This window comes from Ranitomeya variabilis, chromosome 2 (genome assembly GCF_051348905.1).
Source record: "Ranitomeya variabilis isolate aRanVar5 chromosome 2, aRanVar5.hap1, whole genome shotgun sequence".
NCBI classification, from domain to species: Eukaryota; Metazoa; Chordata; class Amphibia; order Anura; family Dendrobatidae; genus Ranitomeya; species Ranitomeya variabilis.
This window is the reverse complement of record NC_135233.1, coordinates 663,763,788-663,783,725: the sequence shown is the minus strand read 5'-3', so window position 1 is coordinate 663,783,725 and position 19,938 is coordinate 663,763,788. Positions and strand designations below refer to the sequence as shown.

The 19,938-nt window shown below is 44.6% G+C and overlaps 1 protein-coding gene across 3 annotated transcripts in view; it reads left to right on the top strand.

The window, feature by feature from the left end:
• PCMT1 (protein-L-isoaspartate (D-aspartate) O-methyltransferase) overlaps nt 1-19,938 on the top strand; it is a 41,814-nt gene that overhangs the window by 1,789 nt on the left and 20,087 nt on the right. For all 3 annotated transcript variants that reach the window (XM_077289234.1, XM_077289232.1, XM_077289235.1), the window contains exons 2-4: nt 7,018-7,122; nt 17,179-17,210; nt 17,944-18,048. In XM_077289234.1, coding sequence (XP_077145349.1) covers nt 7,018-7,122; nt 17,179-17,210; nt 17,944-18,048 — 242 coding nt within the window. The remainder of the gene's footprint in view (nt 1-7,017; nt 7,123-17,178; nt 17,211-17,943; nt 18,049-19,938) is intronic.

The window sequence follows — 19,938 nt, the reverse complement described above, 5'->3', positions numbered from 1 at the left end:
CCTTTTAAGGATTTTAGTGAATTTTCACTCAGTTTCTACTCAAATTCGAGTGAAAACGCCCTTATACTATGTGCACACTGAGCCTTACTAAATTTTCAGAGTAGAAACTCCCAAGTTTTTGAGTGTTTTGTGTTTTTGAGAAGGTTGTTTGTTTTTTCAGCCACTGCATATAGAAAACTATTCCATTCTCATGGCTGAAATAGTCCTCTACTTAAACTTCTTGTGATTCCAAAGATCTCCAACCATCTTCTGGTTCTAAAATGAAACCTGGGCCAGGCCATGACTCTTGGGTGGCACTATGTGCCGAGTGGAGGTCCATAGAAGATATTACCTTTGTGCTCCTACCACTTGAGGCTCCCTGCTGAGTGTAGTATGGTAGAAGAACTTGTAGGACAACACCTGTCCAACCTAGGAAGACTGAGAGGTTGGACTTACTGCCTGAGACCTCCTCTAGCAATCAGAATAGACAGCAGCTGGAAGGAGCAGATCTTCCTCAGACAGACTTGGAGTAAGGCCAGGTCCAAGCTCTCATCAGAAGATCTGAACCATCTACTGGGCTTCATGTAGGCCTGTGGATCAGCTCAGGCCTGGACACCCAGATGTTCGGTTGGGTCTTTAAATGCGACAATGATTTGTGGTCCATGGATGGGTGAAACTGGCCTAACATTGTACTATATTGTTTGTTATCCGTAGCTTTTGCCAATGATGCACGTGTGTAGGTTAATTTTCTAGTAAGAGTTGTTCTCCAAGGCTTTACATGTAAGATTCATGCGTCACCAATGTTGTGGTCCATGTTATCGGTGTGTATTTTATGGCCATAGACAGAATAAATCACTTTAGATGAGTGCCAACTTTGTCTTTCTAGCAGTATCATTTACTGTTTTTCCATAAACCAAAAATATATATTTTTTACATTGCCTTATCTAAATGCATCAGCACTTTTTTCTCCTTCCGTTTGTAGTGTCCTGTAGCCCCCAGTGCCACTTTCTAAACCACTATTTTTGTGGAGACCTGTTTTTGTAAAAGAATTGGCAGTTCTGGATTTTCTTTTTTCAGGGCGCGTATTCTCTTATCCAAGAGAATTAGGCCAATTATGCAAATCTCACTGATCAGAGTTTGATCACAGTGTGAGCATAGTTTGATCTCTTTTTCTTGGATGAGAAGATGGAGAAAACACAATTCTCCATTTTTTTTTTTTTTTTTTTCTTTTGTAAGTCCATGGAAAATGGTTTTCACTTAGGTGTCGTCCAAGTGCAGTCCGAGGTTTCCAACACACACATTGACTTACATGGCGAGTGCAATCTGAATATCGGACCAAACTTGGGCAGTCAGGAATTTTTATTTTATTTTTTCTTCCTCTGATCAGCGCCATCTGAAGAACAAAAATCTGACGTGCACAGCCCCATAGAATAATATTGTCTGAGTGTCATCCAGTGTTTTGTCGGATTGCACTCGGAACCAAAATACGATAATACTCGCAAATGAATGGATTTTCTGACACTAATAATAAATGTCCCCCACAGCCTCAGTGGGCTATAAGTGTACTTGTGCTTATACAGCTTTTCCTTATTACCAATTGCCAGCGCAGTGTGGCTGAGATCCCACCTGTACATCTAGTCCCTTCCTGCTTTGCTTCCAGCCCCGGGTTAATATGCTCCTCAATCTAAACCTGCTGGTCAGAAGTTCAGAATGTCCATTTCTGTACAGATACATGTGGTGGACCTCCAGTGTGACTTATAGGTGCGTAGCGACAGTGCTGAGGATAAAAGAGGTCCTTGCTGTATTACCCCCTGTAAATTGGATGCCACTGTGAGTGCATACAGCATAGATATAACCGATTCCTGAGTGCCCTCAGGCGGCTTCTCATGGCTCCCAACTTTTTAGGTCGTCTTCAATGTAAAGAACATTCAAGGAGCTTGATGACTTTTTCATGCAGTGTGCAGCACACTAGTGAATATTTGAGTGGGTATCCATTACTGTTGATATGAGCACTCAAGTATCCATGAAAGGAGCCAACAACGTACTGCTATGTGAATTTCCATATTGTGGTGAGATGTGTTCCTTGCTACAATCTTGTCTTAATGAGTCCCGGAGCTCCTACATGAATATGGGCTCATTACAGCCAATCGGTCAGGTTGATCTGTATGCCTAGTAGTCAAGAGGACAGAAAGACAGAATAGGAGCACGCAAAGTATAATGGACTTTTTAATTGAACGTATTAAAGAGCAGAGTGTCCCCTATTACCCCACGCATAACCCTCATTGCGATGACTTGCAGGCTACTATGTATGCAACCTATGTAGCAAAGGTTGTCATGACTCGCAACATACCATTGTTATAACTTGTCACATACGGTTTTCTTACTTAGCGGGAACCTGTCAGGTTAAAAAAAAAAGTGCTACTAACCTGCAGATATGGGGTTAATATGTAGGTCAATGGCATTCTGAAGCTGCCTGGTGTCTCTGCACTGAGAGCCCCTCTGCCAGGAGGAAATGAACCGTACTACTGACAGTCTTGGGCTTTCAGTCACGGAGGTGGGCCTACATGCCTTTTGTCACCGCTCAGTCTAAAGTCAGTGACGGCTGCAACAGAGGTCCTGCACTGACTGATAGTCAGCTCAGCATTAGAGCCAGCTGTCAGTCACTGTCGGGGTGTGGTTACAGCCACCAATCACTATGTACTGAGCGTTTATTGAAGTCGCGCCGGCCGCCCCCCATGACTGAAATCCCGAGGATTCCGGAAGGAATAAAGTTAATTTTCTCCTAGCAGTGGTGCTCTCTGGTAGGGCACTGGGCAACTTCGGAACGCTATTAACAGCATATTTGCATGCGCACACATGAAAAGAATGCAGAGTGCACATGCCTGGGGAGCCAATGGGCAGTGCGCAAGCGCGGTATTTCTGAGCCCGAGCCCGTGGTGTCAGTCCAGTCACTGCAATCAATCACTATGCGGTGGGTGTGAATAATTTTGAACAGGACCATGACTGTGATGCAGATTGCGTCAGTAACAACACACTGGGGGCAGTTTAATACCCAAAAAGGACATGACTGGTTCCCTTTAAGAGCATTATATATACATTTATTGTGTGACAGCTCATCAAGAGTAATAAAAAGAAAGACTTGTGTGTCCTGCCAGCTATGCGTGGGCAATGGGAATAACGCTGGCTTTCAGAAACCCAGGGTAGGCCACCACTGCCGACCATGTTTTGGAACACAGCTGGAATCTGCACAGTAAGCTTGTTTTCTCCAGCTTTCACTCGCCATACTAAAATCATAGAAAGGAAGCATAAGATAACAGAACCCAACTTCATCAGGTCACTCAAATAATCCACAACCACGTAGCAAAAAAAAAGCTCGGATGTTCTCGCATTTCATACTTAGGAGTGTGGAATTCACGGTAGACCGGCTGCTGATACAATGCAACAAGGGAATATATTAATAGCACCTGTTTATAATGTAGGATTATTACACAGGTATGGCAATCTAACAGCTAAAATACCCCGAAGTTCCTTAGGAGGCGTTCTTTTTCTACATTCTCTAATGTCGTTATTGTCCCCTCTGAAATGTAAAGTGCTGCCGAATATGTTGGCACTATAGAAATACAAATTATTTCATGCAGGAAATGACATTAAAAAGTAACATCTATAATATACTGCTTTTGTGAGAAAAAATGCTAAGTATCCAAAAATGCATTAAAAGAGTAAGAAATGAGAACAAATTAAATGCCTGCTTGAAAACCACCCTAAGGGCTCATACGTGCGAGAAACTCTAATAAGTCTCACACGGCAATACCCGACACTCAGGAGTGGAGCGTGTGTCTGCATGTATTGCTATGCGGCCGCACGCTCCGATCTGAGTGGTGGGTATTGCCGAGACTCATCCGAGTTTCTCGCAGGTGAGTATGAGCCCTAAGGCTATGTTCACACATCCTTTTTAGCTGGATTCTACCTGAAACCTGCCTGAAAAAACGCTTAAAGAATGCTAAAAAGAATGAACGTATGTACACCAACGACCGGACGACTTGCTTTGCTCATGATCAGTCCTTCAAGCCTCCTTGAACCGCTTCAGGCTTCAAAAGCCAAGAAACAAGTAAAGTGACTTGACCATTCTTCAGGTGGCTTCCTCTTTGAAGCTGTTCAATGTTTTATATCAATTTCTAAAAGGACAAAAAACATAAAAAAAACCCTTAATCTAAAAGACACCAAAAAGATATTTCAGAACAAAAGATACTGGTGTCTTCTGAGGCGTCGTCCCCTGGCACAACTCCTTAGGTACGCCAAATGTGTGGGCACATACTCCTATGTTCTCATGACATTTGTTGAGTTTTTGATGAGAATTTCTGCAACTATTATGTCCGTTGAGTTACTTGCGTTTTTGATCGTGTTTTTTGTGTGTCATTCTTTAAATACAGCTACTTTTTTTTAATACTTTTTGATATTTGGCTTTGACAACTTTTATTGATAGTCGTTTGGATTACATGCATTTTTGGTCCGTTTCCGCCACAGAAAGGCACACAAATGCAAGCACATTTTTGACCTGTAGATTTTTCACACCTAATGCAAGTCTAAGGGGAAAATCTGCACATAAATATCAGCGTACCTGCAAGAGAAAGTGACGTGTTACGGATATGAAACACGCACCGCAGGTCAGATTATGTGGAGTAGTAAAGAAGCGCAGTGGGCAGGAGATTTCTATAAATCCTATCCACTTTTCTGGAACTGTAAGACGTTGCGTTTTTGGTGGAGTAAATATACACAGTGGCAAAACTCACCAAAAGTTTATGTTGGGCACACAGCCGCAAGGGGATATCCCCCAAAAGGAGGAGATGGATGGGTGACATTTGTAAGTTAGAAAATCCCTTAAATATAATATCCTATCCTCTATAACCCTAATAGCAAAAAACAAAAACGTTGTGCTGCTTGGCTAATGGGTGCGTGAAGCGTTATGCCGATAGTTCAATCTGGTGTATTCTTGAGGGCCACTAGCTCTCCACCTCTCAGGCCAGTAATTTACAGAACTGACAAAAGGTTAGCTCGACTCCCAACAGCACTTGGATATCCAACAACTATTGACATTATTCAATGGCTTATGCAATTTATATAATACTAAAGCTGTCACTCAGTCAGGTGGGAGATCGGGGAGGAGTGGACTCCTGGTAGGCAAGAATGGACAAACCTTTTAAGATTCCTATTCTTAGTGTTTATATTGACATGGTGAATATGGAGAACTGTGTCAAGGGATCACTTGCAGAAGATCATAGCATTCATTTTATCGATAATGGGGCATTTCATATATGGTCCTCAATGCCAGTGCCAACCATGGGTCTTCTGATCTGAACGTTTGACATGAGGTTGTTAGTTCGGTCCAGGAGACCTGCAGTTGGTCCGAGCATTGCGGTTTGTGTATAAATAAATTATATATAAATTGTGAAACCATTCTTACCAATCAGTAACTGCTGCAATAACATTAGCAGTCAATAGCGGTCTTAAAGCGCAAGCTGCAGTTGCACAAAACGGTGATGGGAAATGCGGCAGTGGACGGTGGTGGGAAGTCACACAGCATGCTTAGGTCCTACAACATAGAACTTCTGCTAGGCTGTATTGGGACAATTTTCTGCATAGCTGATGCCTGTTCTTAAATGAAAGTCACACATTAATAAAAGGTAGTCTTCAAAATGAAACAGTTGAGTGGTGGTCTAGAGCCCTATACCAGCATGTATTGAGATCATAAAGGGAATATTATTCTAGGACCCATCTTAGTATTTTCCATCTCTCGGCCTCTGAAAAAGGGCCGCATTCTCCCTGCCATCTTTCTCATAGCTTATTATTGTACTAAGACTGAGTTTCAGAAATACTTTTTGGGCAAAAGTATCTTTTCATATTTTTTCCTTATTTTTTTACTGGTTTTAATGATTTGGGCTATGTTTCACATTACGTTGGGGCCACACGTTTTTGACACTATTAAAACAGGATTTGGCTGGAAATCCTGACAAAACCCCTTATTGTAATGAGACAGACAGAGACTGCTCACCTCAGTCTCTGACCGCTATTTCGGTAGTTTGCACCGTTTTGAGTCAGGCACAAAATAACAGTTGACTATGATTTTGCAGAACCACTGAAGTTCCATGCGAAACCGTTTTTCAGATCTTTAGATGGAACCTGCTGCATGGCCATGAATGTATATGCCAGAAAATAGTGTGCACATGACCCAAGCCACTCATCTGTATATTTTATGTATGAATACAGCATCACTACATCAAAAAATATAGGGTCCAATTCATTTATTGCATTCGTGTCTGGTCTTTAGTCTAGTTTGTGGTGATCCTCCCCACCCTGACCCCCGTGTCTTATTTACACCTAATTCTTCCTTTAATTTACACCTTTTTTTTTTTTAAGTCTAGAAGTTTGTGTGTTTTTTTTTTTTTTATATATGTTCATTAATTTTGAGCAAAATAAATAATGTGCACAATTTTGAAGATTTTGGTGCAATAAACTGCAATGAATAGCACAAGACAAAAAAAGTGACTTAAAAATGAACCCCACAAATGATGAATTAAGGCCTTAGTCTCCTGCTAACCTCCATTATATGTATTTATATATATACGCTTGTACCATCAGGTCTGTTGATGCATCTGGCGAATGGATGACATTCTTGTACACAGCTGTCACAGTATGGCAGTAATAATCATTTTTAATATTAAAAGAAAACCTTATGTTGATAACCTGAGTGTGAAACAGTAAAGATGCAATATACAGCGGAGGGTTTTCTGCTGGTACACAGACTAATTTCACACCGGAATGAGATTTGTGCTTGTCTGTGGGTTTATGTCACTGGTGGCAAAAAACATTCCCATTAACTATAAATTGTAGGTGCTGAGAAATGGAAACACAAATCATGTTATAAAGTGTCATAACCTTTAAAAAAAAAAATCTTGAAACTCGTTTAATAAGTATGTATTTTATTTCCTCTGCGGAATGATTGCAACTGTTCTAAAAAAATATGTATTTTTTTTTCTTTAGAAAATTCTATTATAAAATCAGACAAAGTATATGAAGTCATGTTGGCTACTGACCGCAAACATTATGCAAAATGCAATCCTTATATGGACTCTCCGCAATCAATAGGTAAGACAACTCTTGCTTTTAACTTTGATGATTGCTACAAATGTCATTGGTTATGTGCTCCCAGTGTTTGTGTGGGTTTCCTCTGGGCTCTCTGGTTTGTTCTCCATGTGTTTGTGTAGGTTTCCTCTGGGCACTCTGGTTTATTCTCCCTGTTTGTGTGGGTTTCCTGTGGGCACTCTGGTCTGTTCTCCCTGTGTTTGTGTGGGTTTCCTCTGGGCACTCTGGTTTGTTCTCCCTGTGTTTGTGTGGGTTTCCTCTGGACACTCTGGTTTACGGTATTCTCCCTGTGTTTGTGTGGGTTTCCTCTCGGTACTCTGGTTTGTTCTCCCTGTATTTGTGTGGGTTTCCTGTCAGCACTCTGATTTTGTTCTCCATGTGTTTGTGTGGGTTTCCTCTGGAAACTCTGGTTTTGTTCTCGCTGTGCTTGTGTGGGTTTCCTCTGGGCACTCTGGTTTGTTCTCCCTGTGTTTGTGTGGGTTTCCTCTGGGCACTCTGGTTTTGTTCTCCCTGCGCTTGTGTGGGTTTCCTCTGGGCACTCTGGTTTGTTCTCCCTGTATTTGTGTGGGTTTCCTGTCAGCACTCTGATTTTGTTCTCCATGTGTTTGTGTGGGTTTCCTCTGGAAACTCTGGTTTTGTTCTCGCTGTGCTTGTGTGGGTTTCCTCTGGGCACTCTGGTTTGTTCTCCCTGTGTTTGTGTGGGTTTCCTCTGGGCACTCTGGTTTACGGTATTCTCCCTGTGTTTGTGTGGGTTTCCTCTCGGTACTCTGGTTTGTTCTCCCTGTATTTGTGTGGGTTTCCTGTCAGCACTCTGATTTTGTTCTCCATGTGTTTGTGTGGGTTTCCTCTGGAAACTCTGGTTTTGTTCTCGCTGTGCTTGTGTGGGTTTCCTCTGGGCACTCTGGTTTGTTCTCCCTGTGTTTGTGTGGGTTTCCTCTGGGCACTCTGGTTTTGTTCTCCCTGCGCTTGTGTGGGTTTCCTCTGGGCACTCTGGTTTGTTCTCCCTGTATTTGTGTGGGTTTCCTGTCAGCACTCTGATTTTGTTCTCCATGTGTTTGTGTGGGTTTCCTCTGGAAACTCTGGTTTTGTTCTCGCTGTGCTTGTGTGGGTTTCCTCTGGGCACTCTGGTTTGTTCTCCCTGTGTTTGTGTGGGTTTCCTCTGGGCACTCTGGTTTTGTTCTCCCTGCGCTTGTGTGGGTTTCCTCTGGGCACTCTGGTTTGTTCTCCCTGTATTTGTGTGGGTTTCCTGTCAGCACTCTGATTTTGTTCTCCCTGTGTTTGTGTGGGTTTCCTCTGGGCACTCTGGTTTGTTCTCCCTGTGTTTGTGTGGGGTTCCTCTGAGCACTCTGGTCTGTTCTCCATGTTTGTGTGGGTTTCCTCTGGGCACTCTGGTTGGTTCTCCATGTATTTGTGTGGGTTTCCTCTGGGCACTCTGGTATGTTCTCCCTGTGTTTTGTGTGGGTTTCCTCCTGGTACTCTGGTTTGTTCTCCATGTGTTTGTGTGGGTTTCCTCTGGAAACTCTGGTTTTGTTCTCGCTGTGCTTGTGTGGGGTTCCTCTGGGCACTCTGGTTTTGTTCTCCCTGCGCTTGTGTGGGTTTCCTCTGGGCACTCTGGTATGTTCTCCCTGTGTTTGTGTGGGTTTCCTCCTGGTACTCTGGTTTGTTCTTCCTATGTTTGTGTGGGTTTCCTCTGGGCACTCTGCTTTCATTCTCCCTGTGTTTGTGTGAGTTTCCTCTGGTCACTCTGGTTTTGTTCTCCCTGTGTTTGTGTGGGTTTTCTGTCGGCACTCTGGTTTTGTTCTCCCTGCGCTTGTGTGGGTTTCCTCTGGGCACTCTGGCTTGTTCTCCCTGTGTTTGTGTGGGTTTCCTCTGGGTACTCTGGTTTTGTTCTCCCTTTGTTTGTGTGGGTTTCCTCTGAGCACTCTGGTCTGTTCTCCATGTTTGTGTGGGTTTCCTCTGGGTACTCTGGTTTGTTCTCCCTGTGTTTGTGTGGGTTTCCTCTGAGCACTCTAGTCTGTTCTCCATGTTTGTGTGGGTTTCCTCTGGGCACTCTGGTTGGTTCTCCATGTATTTGTGTGGGTTTCCTCTGGGCACTCTGGTATGTTCTCCCTGTGTTTTGTGTGGGTTTCCTCCGGGCACTCTGGTTTGTTCTCCCTGTGTTTGTGTGCGTTTCCTCTGGGCACTCTGGTTTTGTTCTCCCTGTGTTTGTGTGGGTTTTCTGTCGGTACTCTGGTTTTGTTCTCCCTGCGCTTGTGTGGGTTTCCTCTGGGCACTCTGGTTTTGTTCTCCCTGTGTTTGTGTGGGTTTTCTGTCGGCACTCTGGTTTTGTTCTCCCTGCGCTTGTGTGGGTTTCCTCTGGGCACTCTGGCTTTGTTCTCCGTGTGTTTGTGTGAGTTTCCCCTGGTACCCTGGCTTGTTCTCCCTGTGTTTGTGTGGGTTTCCTCTGGGTACTCTGGTTTTGTTCTCCCTTTGTTTGTGTGGGTTTCCTCTGAGCACTCTGGTCTGTTCTCCATGTTTGTGTGGGTTTCCTCTGGGTACTCTGGTTTGTTCTCCCTGTGTTTGTGTGGGTTTCCTCTGAGCACTCTGGTCTGTTCTCCATGTTTGTGTGGGTTTCCTCTGGGCACTCTGGTTGGTTCTCCATGTATTTGTGTGGGTTTCCTCTGGGCACTCTGGTATGTTCTCCCTGTGTTTTGTGTGGGTTTCCTCCGGGCACTCTGGTTTGTTCTCCCTGTGTTTGTGTGGGTTTCCTCTGGGCACTCTGGTTTTGTTCTCCCTGTGTTTGTGTGGGTTTCCTGTCGGCACTCTAGTTTTGTTCTCCCTGTGTTTGTCTAGGTTTCCTCTGGGCACTCTGGTATGTTCTCCCTGTGTTTGTGTGGGTTTCCGCTGGATACTCTGGTTTTGTTCTCCATGTGTTTTGTGTGGGTTTCCTCCGGGCACTCTGGTTTGTTCTCCCTGTGTTTGTGTGGGTTTCCTCTGGGCACTCTGGTTTTGTTCTCCCTGTGTTTGTGTGGGTTTCCTGTCGGCACTCTAGTTTTGTTCTCCCTGTGTTTGTCTAGGTTTCCTCTGGGCACTCTGGTATGTTCTCCCTGTGTTTTGTGTGGGTTTCCTCCTGGTACTCTGGTTTGTTCTCCATGTGTTTGTGTGGGTTTCCTCTGGAAACTCTGGTTTTGTTCTCGCTGTGCTTGTGTGGGGTTCCTCTGGGCACTCTGGTTTTGTTCTCCCTGCGCTTGTGTGGGTTTCCTCTGGGCACTCTGGTATGTTCTCCCTGTGTTTGTGTGGGTTTCCTCCTGGTACTCTGGTTTGTTCTTCCTATGTTTGTGTGGGTTTCCTCTGGGCACTCTGCTTTCATTCTCCCTGTGTTTGTGTGAGTTTCCTCTGGTCACTCTGGTTTTGTTCTCCCTGTGTTTGTGTGGGTTTTCTGTCGGCACTCTGGTTTTGTTCTCCCTGCGCTTGTGTGGGTTTCCTCTGGGCACTCTGGCTTTGTTCTCCGTGTGTTTGTGTGAGTTTCCCCTGGTACCCTGGCTTGTTCTCCCTGTGTTTGTGTGGGTTTCCTCTGGGTACTCTGGTTTTGTTCTCCCTTTGTTTGTGTGGGTTTCCTCTGAGCACTCTGGTCTGTTCTCCATGTTTGTGTGGGTTTCCTCTGGGTACTCTGGTTTGTTCTCCCTGTGTTTGTGTGGGTTTCCTCTGAGCACTCTGGTCTGTTCTCCATGTTTGTGTGGGTTTCCTCTGGGCACTCTGGTTGGTTCTCCATGTATTTGTGTGGGTTTCCTCTGGGCACTCTGGTATGTTCTCCCTGTGTTTTGTGTGGGTTTCCTCCGGGCACTCTGGTTTGTTCTCCCTGTGTTTGTGTGCGTTTCCTCTGGGCACTCTGGTTTTGTTCTCCCTGTGTTTGTGTGGGTTTTCTGTCGGTACTCTGGTTTTGTTCTCCCTGCGCTTGTGTGGGTTTCCTCTGGGCACTCTGGTTTTGTTCTCCCTGTGTTTGTGTGGGTTTTCTGTCGGCACTCTGGTTTTGTTCTCCCTGCGCTTGTGTGGGTTTCCTCTGGGCACTCTGGCTTTGTTCTCCGTGTGTTTGTGTGAGTTTCCCCTGGTACCCTGGCTTGTTCTCCCTGTGTTTGTGTGGGTTTCCTCTGGGTACTCTGGTTTTGTTCTCCCTTTGTTTGTGTGGGTTTCCTCTGAGCACTCTGGTCTGTTCTCCATGTTTGTGTGGGTTTCCTCTGGGTACTCTGGTTTGTTCTCCCTGTGTTTGTGTGGGTTTCCTCTGAGCACTCTGGTCTGTTCTCCATGTTTGTGTGGGTTTCCTCTGGGCACTCTGGTTGGTTCTCCATGTATTTGTGTGGGTTTCCTCTGGGCACTCTGGTATGTTCTCCCTGTGTTTTGTGTGGGTTTCCTCCGGGCACTCTGGTTTGTTCTCCCTGTGTTTGTGTGGGTTTCCTCTGGGCACTCTGGTTTTGTTCTCCCTGTGTTTGTGTGGGTTTCCTGTCGGCACTCTAGTTTTGTTCTCCCTGTGTTTGTCTAGGTTTCCTCTGGGCACTCTGGTATGTTCTCCCTGTGTTTGTGTGGGTTTCCGCTGGATACTCTGGTTTTGTTCTCCATGTGTTCGTGGGTTTCCTCTTGGTACTCTGGTTATGTTCTCCATGTGTTTGTGTAGGTTTCCTCTGGGCGCTATGGTTTTGTTCTCCCTGTGTTTGTGTGGGTTTCCTGTCAGCACTCTGGTTTTGTTCTCCATGTGTTTGTGTAGGTTTTCTCTGGGCGCTATGGTTTTGTTCTCCCTGTGTTTGTGTGGGTTTCCTGTCAGCACTCAGTGTCACGATTCACACCGTGACTGTCAAGATCCCTTAGCCGCTGCCCACAATATGTCACGGATTGGGGTGACTTTAGACCAGCAGACGGCTATCACATGTGCAGGGGGCTTATCCTAGTTATCCCTCCACTGCCACAATGTGATGAAAAGAACACACACGAGGCTATTGACCTCTTAGTTTACAGCAGGGGCTTATTTTAGGTATCCCACTGCTCTTCGATATACCATGAACTGCAGGGAGTTGTGTATATCCCGCTTACAGTTCCACTTAACACTTGCAGCTCTCTGGCGCCCCCCTTACTCTCAGGTCAGATTAGGTACTGCACCTAGGGTAATTAGTCGCCAGAAAGGCTGCCTGCTATGTACTGGCTATTGGGCGCGCTGCAGCGACGCGATAACTACTCCCACTCAGGCAGGAACAATAATTATCAAGCCGCAGTCGCTGAAACAACCCCCAAAAGCCTGCACAGTACACGGTATCACTGCCACCAGCCTCGATTAAACGGGTCCGAAGCTAACCCCAAAACAGTAGCGTAATTTCCCTTCAAAGACAGGGTACGTTTTTAGAGCATGGAGAAATAACTGGCATGAAATAATATACCCATAAAGTTTATGCAGTGTTTATCAAAATATTTTACAAAGATGTTACAAATGAGACAATTGCAAATATGTACAAGGTAATTATGAAAATAAAAGGATTAAAGGAAGAAAAGATAACTCACATGTTCTTAGTTCATATCAGTTCAGGCAAACACCATGCTGGTGGGCGGAGCTGACAAAAATCCCAATGCATGAGGTACAGCTCTTCAGGTCAGACCCACATGTTCTTCCAGCAACAGACTCGCTGCTGGAGTCCGGCCAAAACAGTTATAGTTTTAGCCTGGTGACCTCACCAAAAGGGCTGGCTATCCCAGTCCCTCCTCTCTCTGCATTCTGACTAAGTATAAGCTAAATCTTTCTAAGACTTGTAATTCCGCTGCTGAACATCTCATAGCCGTAATACAACCAGCATTCATCTCGTATTATCGCTGGCATTCTAGTGAGACCAAATATGTCCTATTTGGGATGTATATTTACAGAGAAATCCCTACTTCTTCCCCTGATGGAGTTAAAAGCTCATGTTTAGAGTGATGGGTAGCTCCTTCGATGGAGATTACAAATATATGTTTTCGTGGTCTTAACTTAAACGATTTGCCTAATATCTTCCAAAAACAGAACAAATGACTTTCATTTTCTGGAAGGTTCTAATCTAGTTAAAGCTGGGCACTTTCCCCCACAGGAAATACTGGTCGTAAATACCTTTCGTCAATAAAACTCTCTTCCCCATGTACATTGACAAGGCAGCTCTTGGCTGAGTGAAAGGGAAGGGGGGTTTTTAACCCACAGCATGCTAGCAACAGAACTAGACTTATATGATATTTCATACCATATCGTGACACTCAGGTTTTGTTCTTCATGTGTTTGTGTGGGTTTCCGCTGGATACTCTGGTTTTGTTCTCCATGTGTTTGTGGGTTTCCTCTTGGTACTCTGGTTTTGTTCTCCATGTGTTTGTGTAGGTTTCCTCTGGGCGCTATGGTTTGTTCTCCCTGTGTGTGTGGGTTTCCTGTCAGCTCTCTGGTTTTGTTCTTCATGTGTTTGTGTGGGTTTCCGCTGGATACTCTGGTTTTGTTCTCCCAGTGTTTGTGGGTTTCCTCTCGGTACTCTGGTTATGTTCTTCTTGTGCTTGTGTAGGTTTCCTCTGGGCACTCTGGTTTTGCTCTCCCTGTGCTTGTGTAGGGTTCCTCTGGGCACTCTGGTATGTCCTCCATGTGTTTGTCTGGGTTTCCTCTGGGCACTCTGCTTTGTTCTCTGTGTTTGTGTGGGTTTCCTCTGGGCACACTGGATTTGCTCTCCCTTTGTGTGGTGTGGGTTTCATCAGAGTTCTCCGGATTTGTTTGTGTGGGTTTCCCCTGGCTGCTCTGGTTATGTTCTGTGTTTGTGTGCATTTCCTCAGGGTACTTTGGTTTGTTCTCCATGTTTGTGTGAGTTTTATTTTGTCTGTGTGCGTTTTCTCTGGGTACTCTGCCTTTTTCCCGCACTGCGGAGTAGGATATTTAGTTAGTCGGGATAATGTCTGTAAAGCGCTGTGGAACATAATGGCGCTATATAAGCAAAAATAAATAAATGTATCTAATTACAAATCATTCAATCACATATACATTAAAATAGGCAATGATAATGGGGTATTCTTATTTCAGGCATGAATCGTATATTCATAAAGATCTAAGGTGGAAGTCTCAAGTGGGATCTGTTTCTGTCTTAAGAAATAGTCTATTCTCAGATCTCTCATTGGAGTGAATCCATAACTACCACTTTGTTCACAAGTCAGCTCTCCATTTTTAAGAAAAGTGTGTCCCAGATGTGGGACATGTACATCTAATAATGTTCTGTTGATTTGTTGTGAATGTGCATAATGAAAATACCCCATTAGCTACTTCTGGAGTGCCCATCTACTATATAATTGTCTAAGGGTCACTTCCGTCTGTCCTTCTGTCTCTGTCTGTCACGGATATTCATTGGTCGCAGCCTCTGTCTGTCATGTAATCCAAGTCGCAGATTGGTCGTGGCAAAACAGCCACGACCAATCAGCGACGGGCATAGTCCGGCGGAAAAATGGCCGCTCCTTCCTCCCCAGAGTCAGTGCCCGCTCCGTACTCCCCTCCAGTCTGCGCTCACACAGGGTTAATGGCAGCGTTGACCGCGGTGTAACGCACTCTGTTAACGCTGCTATTAACCCTGTGTGACCAACTTTTTACTATTCATGCTGCCTATGCAGCATGAATAGTAAAACGATCTAATGTTAAAAATAAAAAAAAATCATTATATACTCACCGTCCTTCGGCCCCCGGATCGACAACAGGCCTTTCCCGCTCGCGACGCTCCGGTAACCGGTCCGTGCTGCGATCTCGTGAGATGATGACGTAGCGGTCTCGCGAGACCGCTACGTCATCATCTCGCGAGAATGCAATGCACTCTTGAGACCGGAGCGCACGAGCAGCGTCGGTAACCGCTTCGCTTGGATCCGGGGGCTCCGGAAGGTGAGTATATAACAATTTTTTATTTTATTTCTTTTTTTTTTTTTTTTAACAGGGTTATGATGCCCACATTGCTATATACTGCGTGGGTTGTGCAATATACTACATGGGCTGGGCAATATACTACATGGGCTGTGCTATATACTACGTGGCTGGGCAATATACTACGTGGCTGGGCAATATACTACATGGGCTGTGCTATATACTACGTGGGCTGTGCTATATACTACGTGGCTGGGCAATATACTACATAGGCTGTGCTATATACTACGTGGCTGGGCAATATACTACGTGGCTGGGCAATATACTACATGGGCTGTGCTATATACTACGTGGGCTGTGCTATATACTACGTGGCTGGGCAATATACTACATGGGCTGTGCTATATACTACGTGGCTGGGCAATATACTACATGGGCTGGGCAATATACTACATGGGCTGGGCAATATACTACATGGGCTGGGCAATATACTACGTGGCTGGGCAATATACTACATGGGCTGTGCAATATACTACATGGGCTGTGCAATATACTACATGGGCTGTGCAATATACTACATGGGCTGGGCAATATACTACATGGGCTGGGCAATATACTACATGGGCTGGGCAATATACTACATGGCCTGTGCTATATACTACGTGGCTGGGCAATATACTACGTGGCTGGGCAATATACTACATGGGCTGGGCAATATACTACATGGGCTGGGCAATATACTACATGGGCTGGGCAATATACTACATGGGCTGGGCAATATACTACATGGGCTGGGCAATATACTACGTGGGCTGGGCAATATACTACATGGGCTGGGCAATATACTACATGGCCTGTGCTATATACTACGTGGCTGGGCAATATACTACGTGGCTGGGCAATATACTACATGGGCTGGGCAATATACTACATGGGCTGGGCAATATACTACATGGGCTGGGCAATATACTACATGGGCTGGGCAATATACTACATGGGCTGGGCAATATACTACATGGGCTGGGCAATATACTACATGGCCTGTGCTATATACTACGTGGCTGGGCAATATACTACGTGGCTGGGCAATATACTACATGGGCTGGGCAATATACTACATGGGCTGGGCAATATACTACATGGGCTGGGCAATATACTACATGGGCTGGGCAATATACTACATGGGCTGGGCAATATACTACGTAACTGGCCAATATACTACGTGGGCTTGGCAATATACTACGTGGCTGTGCTATATACTGCGTGAACATGCATATTCTAGAATACCCGATGCGTTAGAATCGGGCCACCATCTAGTAGATTAAAAAACGTCTAGGCAGTCCACACATTTACTCTGCACTGATGTTATAAAATGTCAGTGCAGAGTGAGCAGCGTGCATGAGATTGTGCAGCTGTTGGGGACAGGGAGCTGGCTGTAATACACTGACTTCCCTCAGAGCCAATGGTTTTCTATGTTTACCTTCTTGAGCATTGTATACACTGTAATGAACTAGTGATAATGTATGCAGATTTGGAAAAATATTTAGAATTGAGAGTCCTCAGTGGTTGATACCTTTTAATGGCTAACTGAAAAGATGGTAACAAATTGCAAGCTTTCGAGACTACTCAGGTCTCTTCATCAGGCAAAGACTAATACAAATTCTGAAGAATCACATACAAATTCTTCAGAATTTGTATTAGTCTATGCCTGATGAAGAGACCTGTGTAGTCTCGAAAGCTTGCAATTTGTTACCATCTTTTCAGTTAGCCATTAAAAGGTATCAACCACAGAGGACTCTCAATTCTAAATATTTGTCTATCTACTGGCTAATATGGTACCAAGATATATATCTTGCTAGTGGTCATAACCATGGATACCTAAGGGACTTCAATGCCCTGCACACGAGGTACGAGACATTTCAAATCAGAAGAACTGTACTACACTTGACTAAAAAGACTATCTCATGAACCGGGAAGAGGTGGCCATATCTCAGGAGCGAAAAGGCACAGGAACAAAATGCCAGATTCAGGAGCTCTGCAGCATTTACATACATCAGGTTAAATGTGGTGCTCTGCTTATTCTTAATTGTAGCACCATATAAAACAAAAAATGCCCTTCCTTATAGCTGTAATGCAGACTGCCATGCTGATTAAAGCTGTGTAAATTAAATGTTTTTTTTTTTATTTTTGTCCTCTTACAGGTTATCAAGCAACAATTAGCGCCCCTCACATGGTATGTATTATTATTTGTGGGATTTTATCCATGTTTAGTAAGATAATTTGCGGCTGTCATATGTCTCTTGTCCAGCCAGTTGTTGTAAATACAAGCGCAGTGTGGGCCGTTTTTCTGTTTGATGTCGGCAACCGCAGCCCACTTAGTGCCATAAGGTATTAATGTGCATTGAGTGGATGAGTTTTGAACTGTATGAATGCTATATAGGCTACGTTTATAGAATTAAGGTAGTGAGTTCTCAAATTGGCCAAATCTCCTGGGCCCATCTGCCATGGCAAGGCATCCTTCATAGACAGGGAGCTAGACATTTAACATTGAAATGGGTTGTCCACTACTTGGAACCACCTTTTCTCAATCAATATGTAACGCCCCTCCATCCCCTCACAAGATATTATATACTTGCCTCCGATGCCAGTGCTCTTCCCGCGGTGTTGGCGCTGGCTATATATACCCATCATAACCTGGTAGGAGCTGTGAATCCGTGAAGTAGGCGAGGCAATCATCTCTCTGGGTAAATGTGAGTCAGCCAGGAAGTAATTACAGAATATGATGTTACTATAAAGTGGCCAATACTGCCGTACTTCAGTTCAGGCTACTATGTGAATACAGGATTGCCACTACAGGCCTCTCGTTTGGTATTATGTCTAGTGGCTGTATGTGAAGAAAAATGTCACCACTACTGGAAATGCAGAAACTGTTTATTGCTGACATGTCAATATTTTTTTTCATTTAGCACGCATATGCATTAGAACTCCTCCACGATCAGTTACATGATGGTGCCAAAGCCCTGGATGTAGGCTCTGGGAGTGGAATTCTTACCGCATGTTTCGCCAGAATGGTAACCCTTTTCTATATATTCTCCCCCCGATCATTACTAATTTTAGTATTCTAGTAGAAATCCATGGCATATTAACTGGCAAATGAAAATGTGAGGACACCCTAAGGGGGCTTTCACATTGCGTTTTTGCACACGTTCAGTGGTCCCGTAAGGGCTCGTGTCCGAACCCCCCCAAACAATATGTGATTTGGGCATATGAGCTGAAGGGGCTGAGTAGTGCATCATTTTCAGGCATGTACACCTCCTGGGGACCCAGACGCAGTGTTAGCCTCCAGTAGGCGTACACGCCCGAAGATTTTGCATGACTGAGTACACGATGACTCAGTTGGCACCATTATAGTCAGTGGCCCTTTCGGCGCATGCTTTGCGGGGGGGTCGGACGCCAGATCCAACAGAACGACTGAACGCGGGCAACAACCCAACGTGAAGGCACACTGATATGGAAAATAAAGAGACTTTAATTTTGGGGGGCTTTACTGTGCAGAATTGATTTGCGTGGTTTTCCTAATATTGGACCACGTTGCTCTTCATAGCTGACATTTCTTTTAGGGACATTGCTTTTTGTGTAAAATAGTAATCTGTAGTTCAGATAACCCCCTAGGATTTTTGCAAACCACGTTTTTTTAGTTGTGCACGAAGGCCCTCGATACACCAATACCAGTGTTGTTTACACCAGTCCTGATGAGAGGATGTATTGGCCTCAGAAACGCCGGGATCAGTAAGAGACGCATGTTTTTTTAGTGAACCACGTGCATCTTAGAAATGGCGTGAATCTCTGTGCGCTGCACTACAGATTTTACTCCAGTCAGGGACTGGAGTAAGGAGTAAGTTTTGTGGCGTAAGGTGAGCCACAGCTCATCATGAATTTGATGAGTGGGCATCGCCACATCAGCTGTGCCCATTTTTCGGAGCTGGACGAATACACTAAAGGTAAAATGTTTGCGCAATCTCCCATTGTGCAAACATTTTGCAACTTTCCAAAGTATTTTCCTCCAGACTCTGTTGTAAATACTTTGAATCGGGGCCCAAACACGGGGAGAACATAAAAGTCCTGCTAGATGTTGTCCTTGGTTGGATTTGAACCCAAGAACCCAGCGCTGCAAGGCTGCAGTGCTAACCACTGAGCCACCATGCTGCCCAGTAGAGTGCTTGTGAGACCAGCGTTCCTATAGACAGCGACTTGAGCAGTGATCACTTATGGGTGATATGTATATTACGCAGGGAAGTTACAAAGCTCCTCCCATGATCAGACCACAACTGATCATACACTTATCCACAGAATGGGAGATAAATGTTTTAGGTGGTTTTAGTCCCCTAAAGAGGCGTGTCCAGGATTACAAAAATGGATCTATTTTCTTTTTCCCCAAAATGCAAACCATGGAAAAACAAGACTCTGTTATAGGAAATAAAAGCATTTTTTTTTTTATTGTGTATGTCCCGGTTAACCCCTTCACGACATATGACGTACAGTTACACCATATGCAGTGTCCCTGACTGAGCTCAGCGTGAGAGCCCGCATCTTTCCCAGCTGTTGTTAGCTGAATTACTCAGCCATCTTCTGCCTCTAACAGCCGTGGGTGTTATCTTTAATATCGGCGGTTAACACTTGTCGACAGGGGGTGCGACATTCCATGCCCCCCCACCTGTGTAGCTGTGATGAGCTACTGGGGCACGGATGGGTCCGAAAGATCAAATCATCTCCCTTTTGCCCGATTGAACATAAAAAAAAATGCACATATTTGGTATCCATGTGTTTGTAAAAAGTCCAACCTATCAAAATATTAAAGGGAACCTGTCACCCCCAAAATCGATGGTGAGGTAAGCTCACCGTCATCAGGGGCTTATCTACAGCCGATGTATCCTGAAAGAGGAGAAAAAGACGTTAGATTA